A 17329-nucleotide genomic window follows, 5' to 3' on the forward strand; every position below is an offset into this window, starting at 1 on the left:
TTTATAATTAAAATATGTTATTAATAAATTATAATTAAATATTATTATTGAAAAATACTTAAGTCTCACATTGGCTAGAAATAATCTCAAGATAAAGTTTATAAGGGAAGGACAAATTGTGTAATGTGAAAAATCTAACTCAACCCACGCCAAACACTCCTTAGACTTGATGCGTGTTTAACTAAAAAATAAATAAGTATAAGTTAGCAACTCTCTCCCACACACATTTTATGAAAACAAAAATCATATATTAATATTTAATGTGGAGTTTGTCTCCATTAATATAATTTTTATCAAAAATAATATAAAAAAGTAATATATTTAGTATTAAAAAAGTTCATATATATATATATATATATATATATATATATATATATATATATATATATATATATATATATATATTACCATATAAAACACTAGAAAGATTAATAAGAGAGCAATGTTACTAAATCTTTTTCTAACAGTACTTTCTAAATATTAGAAATAAAAAAATTTATAATTTTCATTTCATATTTAAAAAAACTTGTTTATAATTTTATAATTTTTAATAAATTTTAATCAATAACTAAAAAAATACCTCCCAATATAAAGCCACTACATTACATAAGGATTTCAGAATTAATCATACATAAGGATGTAGCATTATTATTATTATTATTATTATTATACTAATATATATATATAGTAATATACATCTTATTTGTAGCAAGAAAAACACAAGGGAAAAAAAAAAAAAGCAAATGTGGTCACAGTGCACTGACAATAGACGGTGGTTGTTACCTAATTAATTGATTAATTGACTAGTCAACACAATTTCACCTCTTAGACGTACTATCGTACTATTCTTGACCAAGTAGCTTCACTTCCCAGTTCCCACGTTCTTCCTTCCAACCCAGCAGAGACCATCTAATTCAATTTTTCAGTACTTGAGGCAGAGCGAGGCTGAGGCCTGGACCTGGGTTTGGGTTTGGGCTTGGGCTTCCCGGTTCTACTTTGCCCGAGCCGATTAATCATATACAAAGCATTGCTAGTAACCCTCGCCACATCCGTGACTCTCCGTTTGACGTCGGGCCTGGCATTCCCTCCGAAGCCGTCGAGGCAGGTGTCGCCGTTGGTGAGGGCGGCGCTGACCCAAGTCAGGGCGTTGCTCATCTGCCACTTGAACGTCTCGGAGCGCAGGTGCTGCAGCTCGTCGAGGCTCCGCCGCAGCTGGTCGACGGAGTCCGAAATCTGTTCATTACAGTCGCGCAGCGCGGAGCGCTGGCGCTTGCTCATGGCGGCAGCGCCTCCATGAGAAAGTGCATGGAGGAATTTGGAGGCCCGGCGCGTGTGGGCCAGGCTTACCCTCAAAGCTGCCCTGGCCACGTCTAACGGCGTGTTGGCGGGACCCGGGTAGTTCGAGAGGGTGCGCAGGCACAGACGCGGGTACCGCGCGTGCACGCACGAGGACCGGACCAGATCCTGCGGCTTGCTTTGTGCTGCCAAGGTTGGAGATGTTAACGTTATTGTTAACAAAAGGGAGAGGTAGAGAGTGGAGAGAGTGGGTTGGAGTTGCATTTTTATTTTATTTTTTGGTGTGTGTGTGTTGGGTAGATCTGAATGAGAAGAGTGAGGAGTGGTGGAGTGAAGGAGAGTTGTCAGTGCTTTAGTGGTGGCAGTGTTGTTGGTAGTGGGAGATTTGATTTTGTGGAATCAATAAATGAAGGGACTTTGTGTTATGGTTTGTAGCAGTATTGGCGGTGGAATGTATGAGGGTTTTTAATTTTTATAGTAGTATTGTGTATGGGTCTTGAGAGTAGCGCTATTTAAAATTTGGAATTACAGAAATGCCTATTATATCCTACGCCAATGATGGAGGGGTTTTGCGATAGTGAAAGTTGTTCCTTTTAGACTATTTGCTTTTCTTTAAATTTTCATGTTGTGCTTGAAATGGCACAAGTCTTGCTCTAGTTAAAGCAGTAGGAATATACTTTCATAGGAATTGAAAGTAATATGTGAGTGGTAATTATTTGGTTGCTTAACTAATGAAGTAGGGTTTGATTGGCAAGAGAAAACTAAAGTCGGATGGTTATAGCGTGTTTTGAATTCTATAAGGTACTGTTTGGTAAGATTTCACTTGTAATTATGTGAAGTATAAGTTAAAGATTTGTTTTTCTTTCTTAATCATCCAATTCATAAGAAGGATGTTGAGTAATCTTTAATTTCAGCACATGCATTTAATTTATGATTAACTTGATTTTAGAATTTATATAAAAATGTAATTCCCACATTTTATATATATATTTATATATATATGAAAAGTGAATTATCACAATTTTATCTCAAATTCAGAATAAATACTTAACAAGTATGATTTTATTGACAACACATATATACCGAGTTTGTGGAAAAGGATTTGTGTATGATTCTTGTAAAATACATTTTTGGAAAGGGATAATGAACTTTAAGTGTCATTAAGTTCGATTGAAGATTAATTTTATAATCTGTTTAAAAATTTAAAATTTGTGAGAATATCTTAGAATATTACCAGAGAGTTTAAAATTCTAATTACATTTATTATCAAATAAAAAATCACAATAAATATAAAAGTTAATAAATAAATAATAAATTGATAAGCCAAGACGTTGTCCCACTTACTAAAGTGAGCATCATATATCTACATTAGTCAAGCAAATTGAAGTTAGGTTATCATGGTTAGTAGTTAGTTAGGGGTTAATATACACTTAACTTGGATTTTTTCAAATCGACATAAAAAGACTCAAAGCAAAAGAAACTTACACATGCAACGAGTAACACATGTTTCACTACTCCTACCTTATATACTTACTCTCTTAAACCTTAACTACATACAATTGTTCAACATTCGAACTCGCCTTAATTAAAAACATTTTCCCAATCCCTTGCCAATGCATCATAGTTATCAAGGAAAATATCTTAATTCTTTAGGGCACTTACTAAGAACCCATTCATTACACTTAGTATTCTCAAAGCACACAAAACGTATAAATAATTGTTAATTATTATTAGAGTATTTCGTGCTGTAAATGAAAGGTAATGAAGGATTATTCCGTTTCATTAATTCTTATGACTTTTTGGGGAGAGAGAATGAGAGAGAGGCCAGTGATTAGGATTTAGGAATCCCCAAGGCCTAGCCAAAGCCAAAAGCTTGGAAAATAACGAGTAATGTACGCGTGTTCATATATAATTGAAGACTATGGAGGAATTATTTGTGTTGTACCCTTAAATGATACACCATTTTTCTTAGAGCACTCGCATATATAATCGCAAGTAAAATATGTATTATATATATATATATATATATATATATATATATATATATATATATATAAAAAAAATTAGTCATTCATAATTTTATACTTCCAAAAACATTTTTTATTTTTCTTTACGTCTTTTTTTATTACATCATAAATTTAATCGTATTTATATTTGTTTTTCTTTTTTTCTGGGTGTCGATTGAATTCAGTTTCTGTAAACATTTTCTGAAAATATATGTTATCCTCGATGCAACTATGTACGTATTGCGCTCGGAACAAACAAGGCATGTGCAATGTCTGCCATTTGCATTATTTCATCGCATTGCCTGAACAGCCAGTGCCCCACATTAGGTCAAATCGGCGGTGTTTATGCAGCAAATGTTATGTTATAAAAAAGTGAATTTTATTCCACTTATTAATAAATTTCTCATTTACATTTTAAAGATATTTTCAAAGTTAAAAAATTAAAATAAAAAATACATAAAGTATACAACTACACCAATATAGTGATTTTCTTTTTCATGCAACAGTTATTATAAGTTCTAGTGACAGTATAAATGATCGCAAAAAATTTTGACATTTAGATTTTTTGTTTTAACAGAACTGACATATAGATTATAGCAAGCATATTCTAGACCAGTATTATTATTAAGATTAAATGATGATTTTGATCTTTTATATTATTTTTTAGTTTAATTTATTCTTTAATTTTTTTTAAATTTCACTTTAATCCTTTATTTTATTTATTTTATTAAAAAAATTGTATTTTAAAAAATTATTTTGATAATTTATTTTATTTAAAAAATTTAAAATGTCCCTTCAACTATTTAAATTTATTTAAAGCAATTAACATAAAGTATTAAAGTGAACTTTTTAAAAAGATAAAATCATTTTAAATCTTTTAAATAAAATAAAGGAACAAAGTAAATTTTTTAAAAAGATAAAGAATTATCTTGAATAAAATAAATAAAATAAAATACCAAAATACTCATTTAACCTGTTATTAACAATTATATCAAGTTCCGGTAAAAGTTATTTTATTAAGTCAAATATGTATATTCCTTGTCACATAAACATAGAGCTGCGCACATATGTATCTTTCTTTGGGTGCTTTTTTTGAGGCATATCAACCTCGTTTAGAGTCTTAATTTTTTGCATGAAGATCAAGCATTGTTGGATATAATATAAATAAAAGTTAACTTGAGGAAAAGAGATATATCAATGAATGTCTTGTTTGCCATAATATGGATTATATGACTACATAGAAAAATGTTGTAATACCTCTATATGGGTTGAAGGGTTTTTTTTCTCTTTTTTTTAATGGTCACTGCTAAAATATGGGCTTTTTATGACGGTTAATAAAGGCTTTTAACGACGGTTTCTCTCCTCTACATTCTAGCATGCCGCAATCACCTTAGAACATGTATAGTGGTTACTCCAACTCTGGAACACTTTATCAAAATAGACACCAAGGTGGTAATTACATGTTAAACACGGGAAATCAAAATCAACCACATTTTCTAGGACATCTCCATTAACCTATTTACATGAGCAACAATAGTACCATTTCTCAGCATTCTTTCCCTAATCCCATTGTTGCTGCAACTGAGGCAATAATCAAAAGCAACCCAAAATTTCAATCAGCACTAGCAACTGCTCTCACAACATATGTTGGCAATGGAGCTAGTAGTGGTAGGACAAGAGAAAACCATGTTCTTGAAAGTGCAGAACTGATGAAGTTAAAGCTGCTACGTAGTGAAAATAGTATAGGAAACTCAAGTATATTTCCACTACCACTACCGGAGCAAAGGAAGTGAAACAAAACTTCAAGCATTGCGTATGTGTTCGTTTGTATAAGATGTTGGTAGACTTGATTTCAATTTTGAATGAGAACCGAAGAGTTGATTTCAATTTAAAAAAAAAAAAACAGGTTTTTTTAAAACTTTTGCAGCAATGCATGAAAAGAAGAGAAAACCAGGTTGGGGAGCTATGGGTTTCCTGATCCTTGTAGCCAACTATTTTGAGAAAAGCAAGTGCAACCCTTGTAGCCAACTCTCTGCAATATTGTGTCATTCTTTTGGATTTGGAGTAATATAACAGATTGGGGAGCAAAATTGCACAAAAGGAATAAAGTTGATGACTTCAATCAACCATTTTAATTTAAATTTCACTAAAATTAGGATTCTACACTAACTTCTGGAAGGGATTAAAGACCAAAAAATTTATTATCATCATAACAATTACCATGTAAAGCTAAGATTCAACTGTATATGAACAAAGTTGAACATATCAACAAAATATCAAATTAAAAAAACATAACCAATATATCAATATAAATATATTTTACTAATAAAACACCATACGAACATCAACCAGAGCTTCAATAAGAAATAGCCACTGACCCATTTGCAGCCCACTCAAAAATGCATCAGCTTCTTCATCAACAACTCATCGATAACATGCGCGCGTCTTCCCTGCAACCACGATTACCAAACATCACCATTAAAAGAAATTACATGGAACCCGCGACCTTTCTTCAACAGTACACGAACCACTTAACCTAAAACAAGGTTAAAATAAGCTCAAGTACCTAACAAAGTTACTAACTGACTAACCAATCTCTGTCTTCACGAAACTTCGAACCGAGAAGTTGGAGCGATGAAGTCGAAGAGGTGAGGTCAATGTCAAAGAAAGGAGCTTCAATGGAAGAAGGGGTAGGGCTTCAATGTCAAAGAGCTAAGGTCAATGTCAAAGAAAGGAGCAAGGTGAACAAACATGCGAGGGTTCAAACAAGGAGCAAGCAGAAAGGTCTAGGGTTCAAAGCAAGGAGCAAGCTAGCAGAAAGGTACAGCCGCGAGGTTCAAAGTAATCAGCAAGCGGTTTTGCCTTTTTTATTTTTAGAATTATGACGGTTTTTTTCTAAAAACCGGCATAAATTTTATAAAACATAACATTCTAAGGCGGTTTTCAATAACCGCCTTAGAATGTGCGTCGTAAAATACAATTTGTTACACAATAATTACAAAAATGCCACTGCATCACTTTCTAAAGCGGTTCCTCAAATAACCGTCATAAATCACGTGTTGTAAAAAACCATTTTTCTAGTAGTGGGTCTATACATATTCTCTGCTGCAATTGTAATACCTCTATATGGGTTGGATTGCCTTTATACCCCTATTTAATATATTGTCTTAATTTCATTTTTGGTCGTTTAGATATTGTAATTGCGTAATTTTAATTTTTTATATTCTAATTATGTCAATCGATTTTTTTAAGTATACTATATATAATTTTATTCCTCCAATTGTGTTTCAGTTATGTTCATTGGATTCCTTGAGTTATAATTGTGTGATTTTAATTTTTTAATCAATTGAAATTTATTGATGTGACATTAATTGATAATGTGTTACCTGATATAACACTTACATGATAACATCCTATTATTATGTTAAAATCACACAATTATAAAATTTAAAAGACCATCATATAATTATAAAACTTAAAAAAACTAAAGTTATATATGTTAAATCATTAATCACATAAGCATGTCAAATCAATTATCATATCATGTTACGTCATTATATAAGTGATATATTAAATGACACATCATTAATTAATATTAAATTAATAAAGTTTAATAGGTAGAAGAGTTAAAATCACACAATTATTATATTTAATTTAGAGAGACTTAATGGATATAATTAAAACCTGAGATTAAAATTAAACATTTGTAATATCTAATAAACACAATTGACATAATCGAAACTTGGGAGATTAAATTATATTATTATAATAGTTAAAGACCAACAAAGTAAATAAATATATTTTATTTTGTTGATAAAAAGTGAGGCTTTTAATCTTTTTCTCATTCTTTCAATTAATTTATTATTTTTATTTTATTTTATTTTAAGTGTAACTTTTACTTGCAATAGCTGATAGTCTAAAGGTTATCTCTCTCTTCTTATTTTTACATGCTTTTAATATTAATTTATAAAAAATAAATTACAAATATTAATAAATTAGAATATTTATTTCTAATAATATAAAATTTAAATTTGTCTTTACTATAATATTATTCATGTCATATATTTTATTTTATATGAAGAAATAGATGACACTTTATTTGAATTTAAAATTAGCAAGAATACATTTTTTAAAGGTTAAAAATAAATTTAATTATATTTACAATGATGAAAAATATAATTTATCCTAATATATATTATCGATACTATTAGTATGCATTACAATTAATATAGACCTACAATATATTTACAATTAAATTTTTGTTAGATAAATGTTATATTAATAAAAGTATTCCTAATTCTCAACTTTTTTTTTATAGTTGGTACTTCGTAATATACACATAAAGTTTAAATTAAATTAATATATTATTATTAAATAAAAATTATAAAAATTTTATACTAAACTAGGCAGAAAACAAACCTTAAGCCTTGGCATGGATTAGATAATGATCACGTATATCTAGTATAGTATGCACAATAGGAGTCCCTTCAATATCCCTTTTAGTTAGGCTCAATCAATAAAATTAAAGCAAGAATGTGAATATCGGAAACACATGAGAACCCAACATCATTGTCCATAATCATAAATGTTTATATATATTAGGGTAGGAAGACCCGACGAATCATAGCATAGTCACCATTGGCTCCAACATTTTTAATTTGTGCCCTTGGCTTGATTACGGATCGAGGATTGTGAAACTTTTCGTAATCTAATTGACAAACTTGAAAAACGGGAACTCTGAAAGCGATTGGAATCGAAAATTAAACAAGCCATGAGGATTAAGCAACTATTGGAGTTTGGCTGTATTAATATAAGGAGAGTGACCCCAATGTCCACGTGAAACTGTACCATTAGGTAGCCATGCATCCCTCAAAAGTAGTTACCATCTTTCTGGTAATTGAATGTGGGGTTCCTATGGACGAAAGGCTCATATTCAATTATAGTACAGGTTCGTGCCAGTAATAATTGGACAAGTGTCATATCATAGAAAAAAAATAGCTGAGTTGCAACGCAGTATGGACCAATAAATAATTGAGAAACTTTGTTGTTTCATAATTGCTAGCTTGATGCTTTCGTGTTCTATTGAGAAAAAGCATGGTGTACATTAAATTTTTTGAATGAGATTGGTGCGGAGTGGGAAAAATTGTGGCCGGCTGGAGGATATGGAATGGGTGCTTTGAAAACTGATTAAGAATTGAAAAATAAAAATAATAGATAAAAGTATTTTTTTAAAAATCAATATATTAAGTACTATATTTTTGTTAAAAAAATTATACTTTTTGATTTCTTTACAAGTGTTCTTCGTTAGTGGGACTTCTTTCTTTATTCCGTGAAACATGGTTAATTTCTCTATCCAACTACCACATGGGGGAATTAAAAATATCTATCTCGATCAAAGGTACTTGTCTTGTTTTCTTTAATTTGAACTGAGAGTTCACTTGTGGCAGTTGATAAATGTATAGGTCATAGTTTTGTTTTGATCGACCAATGCAATGTCAATGTAAATTTTTACATACATATATAATATTATCTGTTGGCTGCTTTAAAATAGATTTAATTATGTTTTTAGTTCTTTAGAATTATCTTTTTAAGTGTTTTAAATTTAAAAAATATTCTCCTCAAATAAAATTAATTTATATTCTTTAATCCCTTAAATTTTGGAGAGAGACAAAAAAACATTTTTTAATCTTGCAAATACGTTATCAATTCCTTTTGCCAAGTATAAGCCGACCTATGTATATAGCACAATACTCATCTACTGAATAGTCTACTATGTCATATATCTTTTCCCGCTCCTGTATCTCCTGGAGCTTGTTATGCTAAATCATTAGCTTCTTCATTAGCACTTCGAGGTATGTACTCTAAAGTTACATCAAGAAAACGTTCTACAAACGTTTAGCTGATTCATGAAAATCTAAAATAGTATTGGCGCTGCACTTATAGTCCCTGTTAATTTTTTTATTACCAACTGAGAATCCCCAAAGGTACGGGCATAAATAATGACTCCTTTCCCAGGTAATATTCAAGTCACCGTATTAATGCCTCGTATTCATTCAGCTTGATTATTGGAATATTTTATACTTAAAATATGGTTGATAAAACATTTTGTTAGTATTAAACTTTTTATTATTTAAAAAATTTGTTTGATTATTTGATAAATAAGTTTTTTTTTTATAATTTTTAGTTTTTCATATTTTATTATCAATATATTTATTCAATTTTTTAGTTATCATTTTTAAATGAATCATGATTTTATCATTTTTCTGCCATTTTATATTTTTCAATTACTTCAATTATTAATTTTATCAAATATTTATAATTTAATAAATTAATTTTTCAATTATTTTAATTGTTTCATACATTTTCATTCTTCCCTAGTCAGATCAATTATTACTATGCAGATTCCAACTCCATTTTGTGTCCTAGAACCATCAAACCTTAATGTCCAAGGTTGCGTGCTAACATACAGGGGCTTAGAATATTACTTGATCTATTGAATTTTTATCGGTCAAAAGCTATTCTTTAATTTCAACAATGGTGAGAAAACCTTCTTATAGTGTCCAAAATTGGTAATGAACCTTCATAGAAAATCAATATTTGATAACTGCTAAATATGAACTATTTTTATACTAAAAATATAATGAAAATATCCTTAAAATTATTTATTTAGCAGTTATTTATGTTTAATTATTAAGAATTGATATTTTCCAATTTATGGCTTGCACATATGAAAATGAGGAATTAAAAACCTAAAAGATGAAGAAAATAGAAAAAAATTTGAAAAAAAAAGACTCAGTCCAAGACGCGCTCAACGCAAAAACAAACACTGGCGTTAAGCGAGGAAGAGGCGCGTTGAGCGTGAATACAGGTACCCGTGCTAAGCCAGTGCGCACTAAGCGCGAGTACGCATGCCCAAGTTCATTCCAGTAACTATAAAAAGAGAGTCAAACCAAGGAAAAAAGACACATCGAGTCTCAGAACACTCTAAAATACACCCAAAGCCTAAGAACTCTCCCTTAGGGAATTCTTTCTTTTCTTCCATTGTTTTCCATTCCATCTCTTCCATCAGTTTCTAAACTCCTTTTCAAGTGTAAGATCCCTTATGGCTATGAGAGGCTAAACCCTTAGTTAGGGTCTGACAGGCCTAAAAAACCAAAAGATGTATTGTATACTTCATATCTACCAATGCAAACATGTGTTTTCTTTCCTATTATCTTTTCTTACTTTTAATTTTATGTATCATTCATCCTTGTATCATCTTTGGGGGTTAGGTGCTCGATAGAGGGTAATCTTTAATAGAAATATAAGGAAGATTTTATATGCATCAATTTTTAGGGATTAGTCACTCAGCAGAGGATAATTTCTAATAGAACTAAAAGGAAGAGGTATCTTAATAAAATCATTGCTAGACATAGAGTGATTGCATTATGTCCATGCATCAAAGCCAACATCTAGATTTAGAACTTCATTCATTTTATCTATTGAATCTTTGTAAAGACATTTGGGAGATAGATAGGTAAGATGTGCATGCCATCGTGAGACATCAGGGGCAAGTGTTCTAATAAATATGGGTGGAAAAAATTCACCTAATTGATAGAGAAAAATCTCTAATAATTTAGTTACCGTTCTTTTAAATTCATCTTTTATTCCTCATCTTATCTTTTTTCTCTTATAAATTGGAAATTATCCAACACAAGTACAAAACAAAGTCCATGTGGAAATCATCACTCAGACTTTCGAGTCTTTACTACTTGGACATTTGGTACACTTGCCAAATGGTTAACAAGTTTTTAGCGCTGTTGCCGGGAACTTTGTTCTTCGTACTTGGTTGCCATGCATTTTCAATTTGTAAATATTAATTCTTTTATTCTTTATTTTAAAATTTTAATTTTATTCATTATTTTTCTTCTCCATTATTTTTCTTCTATAATTTGCACGATAGTGCTTGTTTTGGTGTATGCGAGGTAGAACTGCAATCGAAGATTTAGCTCCACTAAATCCGGAAATTGAAGCCACTTGTAGGCACAACAACCCTCACCTCCACCTTCTCCACAAAGCTACTATCTAATGGAAGAGGAGCATGCATGATGAGTGACACTAGAGGACTACTCTAGTACAACTATCCTGCAATTCTTCACTAGTATTGCAAGGTCGGAGGTTCAAACGACCAACATATCTTATCCCCATTCTCTCATACAGCTGATACAAGGAAACCTTTTCCACGATCTACCAAATGAGGATCCTTACACTCATCTCTCCACCTACATAGAAATATGTAACACGATAAAGATAGTCATGTTCTCGAGAATGCCATACGCCTCATTCTTTTCTTTTTTTCTTTGGCAGGGGAAGCAAAAATATGGCTACACTCCTTTAAAGGCAATAACTTGCAGACCTGGGAGGAAGTTGTAGAAAAGTTCTTAAAGAAATACTTTCCAGAGTCAAAGGCTGCTGAAGGGAAGATGGAAATATCCTCATTCCACCAATTCCCCAATGAATCACTCAACAAGGCGCTCGACTGTTTCCACGGACTACTCAAAAAGACGCTTACACATGGGTACAGGGATCCGGTGCAATTAAACATCTTCATAGATGGCTTACGACCACAATCAAAGCAACTCCTTGATGCATCTGCAAGGGGAAAAATCAAGTTGAAGACACCGGAGGAGGCAATGAGGCTGATAGAGAACGTGGCGGCCAATGATCACACCATTCTTCGTGATCGAGCATACACGCCAACAAAAAGGTGCCTTCTAGAACTCACAAATCAAGATGCAACACTGGCCCAAAACAAGCTATTGGCCCAATAGATAAAGGCCTTGATGGAGACCCTCAGCAAGCTCCCTCAGCAACTACAAGCGGTAAGTCTCTCAATCTTTGATCATGCAAATAGGGGGATGCATAGCCCAAGAAGATTCTTCCAAGGAGGTGAACTACATGGGATCTTAGAATCGCCATGGGTTCCAAGGCTACAATCAAGGAGGACCATCGGGATTCAACTAAGGGAGCAATTTCACATAGGGCTCAAGCTGGAGGAATCATCCAGGGAACCAGTTCAACAAGGAGCAAAAAAAGTCAACCTATCCAAAATTCCAACCAAGGGATTGATCTTTATGAGAAAACCAACAAACTTGAGGAGACACTGAATCAATTCATGCAGATATCCATGTCAAACTATAGGAGCACATAATCATCCATCAAGAACCTAGAGATACAAGTGGGACAATTATCCAAACAAATGGTTGAAAGACCCACTAGCAGCTTTAGAGCCAACACAGAGAAAAACCCGAAGGAGGAATGCAAGGCGGTGTTGACTAGAAGCCAGAGGAGAACGTAAGGAGAAGAAGAGAAAGCTGAAGAAGACCAGTCTGAGGAAGGAAGGGCAAACAAAGAGGAAAGAAAGAGGAAAAAGAGAAAGAAGAAGAGAAGAAGGTCTTAACCTTTAAGACCAAAAGCCAACTAGCCCGAGAGGCTAGGAAAGAAGAGCCATCAACCCCTCTAAAGGAGCTCTCATATCCTTTAGTGCCATTAAAGAAGAATAAGGAGCGCTACTTCAAGCATTTCTTGGAGATATTCAATGGGTTTGAGATAACTATGCCATTTGGGGAAGCCTTGCAGTAGATGCCTCTCTACACCAAATTCATAAAGGACATCTTCACCAAGAAGGAGAAGTACATTGACAATGAAAACATTGTGATGGGAGGCAACTGTAGTGTAGTAATACAGAGGAAGCTGCCCAAGAAATTTAAAGACCCCGGGAGCATGACAATCCCTTGCACCATAGGGAATGAGTCAGTAGGCAAGGCTCTCATTGACTTAGGGGCAATCATCAACTTGATCAATCACAAACTGTACAAGGTAGTAGAAGATGTCCTCGTCAAAGTCTGCCACTTTACTTTCCCAGTGGATTTTGTCATCATGGACATAGAAGAAGATGCAGGGATTTCTTTTATCCTAGGAAGACCCTTCATGCTGACTGCCAACTGCGTAGTAGATATGGGGAATGACAATCTGGAAATGAACGTCGATGACCAAAAAGTAACCTTCAACCTTTTCGAAGCAATTAAATACCTAGGGGAAGATAGGAGGTGCTTCAAGGTGGAGGAGGTCGATAAAGAAGACATCGTTGCTCTTCAAACCACACAGACTTCACTGGAGAAAGCTTTGATCAATGTTGTGGATTGTCTAACAAGCGAAGAGGAAAAAGATCTAAGGGCTTGTTTAGAAGACTTAGATCGTGAAGAAAACATTCTTGCAGGGGGGGGACCAATTTTGAAGAATTGAAAAGCGGGAGTCCATCCAAGAAGACCAAGGTGGAGCTGAAGATCCTACCCAACCACCTAAAGTATGTGTTCTTGGAGGAGAACAAGATCAAGCCTGTGGTGATCAAAATGAGCTAACAAATGAAACAAATGAAGAAGAAAACGGGGTTGGTAGATGTCCTCAAGAAACACAAGGTAGCAATTGGATGACACATATCAAATCTTAAAGGAATCAACCCTGCCTATTGCATGTACAAAATAATGATGGAAGAAGTCTATAGACCAGTCAGACAGCCCCAGAGAAGGCTCAACCCATCAATGAAGGAAGAGGTGTAGAAAGAGGTGCTTAAGCTCCTAGAGGTTGGGCTTATCTACCCCATTTTCGACAGTCCTTGGGTAAGCCCAGTCCAAGTGGTACCAAAGAAAAAAGGCATTATAGTCATTCAGAATGAAAAGAATGACCTAATCTCAACAAGGACTACCACTGACTGGAGAATGTGCATCGATTACCGCAAGCTCAACGAAGCCACAAGGAAAAACCATTTTCCTTTGCCTTTCATGGACCAGATGTTGGAGAGGCTTGCAAGATATGCTTATTACTACTTCTTGGATGGATACTTTGGATACAATCAGATTGTGGTGGACCCCAAGGATCAGGAGAAGACGACCTTCACATGCCCTTTTGGCATCTTTGCTTACAAACAGATGTCATTTGGGTTATGTAATGCATCTGCCACATTTCAGAGGTGCATGTTGGCCCTTTTTATAGATATGGTGGAGAAAAGTGTCGAGGTATTCATAGATGACTTCTTGGTATTTGGGCCCTCATTGAATGCTACTTGAAGAACTTGGAGATGATGCTACAAATATGTGTGGAAACAAACCTAGTTTTGAACTAGGAGAAGTGTCATTTCATGGTTTGAGAAGACATAGTCTTGGGCCACAAAATTTTGGCCCGAGGGATTTAGGTAGACTTGGCCAAGATTGATGTCATTGAGAAGTTTCCACCACCATCATGTTAAAGGCATTAGGAGCTTCCTAGGACATGCAAGGTTCTATAGGAGATTCATCAAAGATTTCTCCAAAATTACAAGACCGTTGAGAAATTTGCTGAACAAAGATGTTGTTTTCAAATTTGATGATGAATGTTCAGTGGCCTTCCAGACCTTGAAAGACAAGCTCACGACCTCCCTAATGATGATCACACCTGATTGGAGTAAAGAATTTGAACTGACGTGCGATGCTAGTGATTATGCAATGGGCACAATCCTATGACAAAGGCAAGATAAGACATTCTATGCCATTTATTATGTTAGCAAAGTTCTTGATGAAGCACAAATGAATTATGCCACTACAGAGAAGGAAATGCTAACTATTGTCTTTGCCTTAGAAAAATTCATGCCATACTTGGTGGGGTCAAAGGTAGTGATTTTCACTGATCATGTTGCCATCAGGCACCTTTTCACCAAAGCAAATTCAAAACCAAGGCTGATTAGATGGGTCCTACTTATACAATAATTTGATACAACCATCAAGGATAAGAAGGGATCCGAGAATGTGGTGGCTGACCACCTCTCCCGGTTGAAGAATGAAGAAGTAACTAAAGAAGAATTGAAGGTGAAGAGAGAATTTCCAGATGAGTTCCTCTTATAAGCCACCACTAGACCTTGGTTTGCTGATGTGGCCAACTACAAAGCCACATGAATCATTCTTGAAGAGCTTAGTTGGAGTCAACAGAAGAAATTTCTACATGATGCCTATTTTTATGTATGGGATGATCCACATTTGTTCAAGTTAGAAGCAGTCAATCTACTGAGGAGGTGTGTTATAATGGAGGAAGCACAGAGCATCCTTTGGCACTGCCATAGTTCACCATATGGCAGTTACCATCGCAGAGATAGGACATCAACAAAGGTTCTACAAGCAGGTTTCTTTTAGCCCTCAATTTTCAAAGACACGCCATGATTATGTGCGTCGCTGTGACAAATGCTAGATAACAGGGGGGATTTCCAAAAGGAATGGGATGCCTCTACAAAATATAATGGACGTAGAAATCTTTGACTGTTGGGGATTGACTTTGTGGGGCCTTTCCCATCTTCATACGGGAATATCTATATCCTAGTAGTTGTTGATTACATGTCTAAGTGGGTGGAAGCCATAACCATTCCCAAGAATGATGCCAGGGTAGTGATAAAATTCTTAAAGAAAAACATTTTTTTCCTGTTTTGGAGTACCATGAGCCCTAATCAGTGATGGGGGAACACACTTCTGCAATGCACAACTGAAGAAGATTCTAGAGCATTACAATGTCAGACATAAGGTGGCCACACCTTATCATCCCTAGACAAATGGCCAGGCAGAAATTTGAAATAGAGAGCTAAAGTGAATCCTGGAGAAAACTATTGCATCTTCAAGAAAGGATTGGGCTTTGAAGCTAGATGACACTCTATGGGCTTATAGAACTGTGTTCAAGACTCCCATAGGCCTGTCACCATTTCAGCTGGTCTTTGGGAAAGCATGCCACCTACTGGTGGAGTTGGAGCACAAAGCCTATTAGGCCCTCAAACTGCTTAACTTTGATGAGGCTGCATTTGGAGATAATATGAAGTTACAATTGCTGGAGTTAGAAGAAATGAGGATGAATGCCTATGAATCATCCAAGATTTATGAGCAAAAGATAAAGGTGTATCATGACAAGAAGCTACAAAAACAGAACTTCTAGCCAGGTCAACAAGTGTTGCTCTTCAATTCCAGACTCAGGTTATTTTCAGGAAAGCTGAAGTCAAAGTGGTCAGGGCCTTTCGTGATCAAAGAAGCAAGACCCCATGAAGTTGTGGAATTGGTGGACCCTACGACAGGCACCCCTGAGAAAAGACGGATCGTCAATGGACAATACTTAAAAATTTATAAAGGAGGCCAGTTAGAAAGATTAACAAGCGTTGTCTACTTGAACGATCCATAAAATGAAGAACAATGTCTAGCTAAAGATGATAAATTAAGCGCTTAATGGGAGGCAACCCAGCATTTTTGTTAATTTCTATTTTTCATTTGTTGAAGAAAAAAAGCCCAGCAGTTGTATATATTGATTTTATGGGTGCATGAAGCAAAAAAATGTTTAGGCTGACAAAGCTATTGTGCTAAGCGCACATCTGCGTGCTCAGTGCCTAGCTGATGACACATACGCTAAGCGAGGCATCCTCACTAAGCGCACAGGTAATTCAAATTTTGGAGAAAATACCAAGGGGCGTCACCTTTGGTGTGCTTAGCGGCTTCTGCTCGCTAAGCACAAGTGCCATAACTGCTGACAGTTTTCGGAACTGTCCAACCCTCCCAATTCCACCCTCTTCTCCTTTTTATTTCCTTTTCACAAACATTCTTCACCTTTTCCTTTCTTGTCTCACCTTTCTCTCCTCTCACTCATCACTCCTTCTCTTCTCACTTAGATTCGCTCTCATTAACTCCGTGGTTACTAAAGGTAAACTAATTTTGTCTATTGTTACTACATTTTTTTGTAGGTACCAACTCACTAAGCCTTGCATTAGGCTTAGTGAGAACAAACAATCTAGAGAAGAAAAGCAAAAGTTTTGGAATGAACTCGCTAAGCACGACCCTACACGCTAAGTGAGTTCATTGCAACAGAAGAATATGGCCAAGCGTGCTAAGCGAGCAGTAGCGTGCTCATGAAGAAGGATAAACTCGCTTAGTGCATAGCTCATGCTAAACGAGACTGCAGCAGAGGCATCAAGACTATGCGTGCACTAGTGG

General features: G+C 34.6%; 2 protein-coding genes across 2 annotated transcripts; one reads left to right on the forward strand and one right to left on the reverse strand.

Annotated features, from left to right (window-relative positions):
- Positions 1-640: 640 nt before the first annotated feature.
- Positions 641-1795, reverse strand: LOC114386847 (pectinesterase inhibitor 3-like). The gene has a single exon (XM_028346900.1). It carries the CDS (start codon positions 1558-1560, stop codon positions 910-912), a length of 651 nt encoding a protein of 216 aa, XP_028202701.1. The 5' UTR covers positions 1561-1795; the 3' UTR covers positions 641-909.
- An 11128-nt stretch (positions 1796-12923) lies between these two features.
- LOC114385913 lies at positions 12924-13586 on the forward strand. The gene has a single exon (XM_028345945.1). The coding sequence runs from the start codon at positions 12924-12926 to the stop codon at positions 13584-13586; it is 663 nt and encodes a 220-aa protein (XP_028201746.1).
- The last annotated feature ends 3743 nt before the right edge of the window (positions 13587-17329 follow it).

This window comes from Glycine soja, chromosome 15 (assembly GCF_004193775.1).
Source record: "Glycine soja cultivar W05 chromosome 15, ASM419377v2, whole genome shotgun sequence".
NCBI lineage: Eukaryota > Viridiplantae > Streptophyta > Magnoliopsida > Fabales > Fabaceae > Glycine > Glycine soja.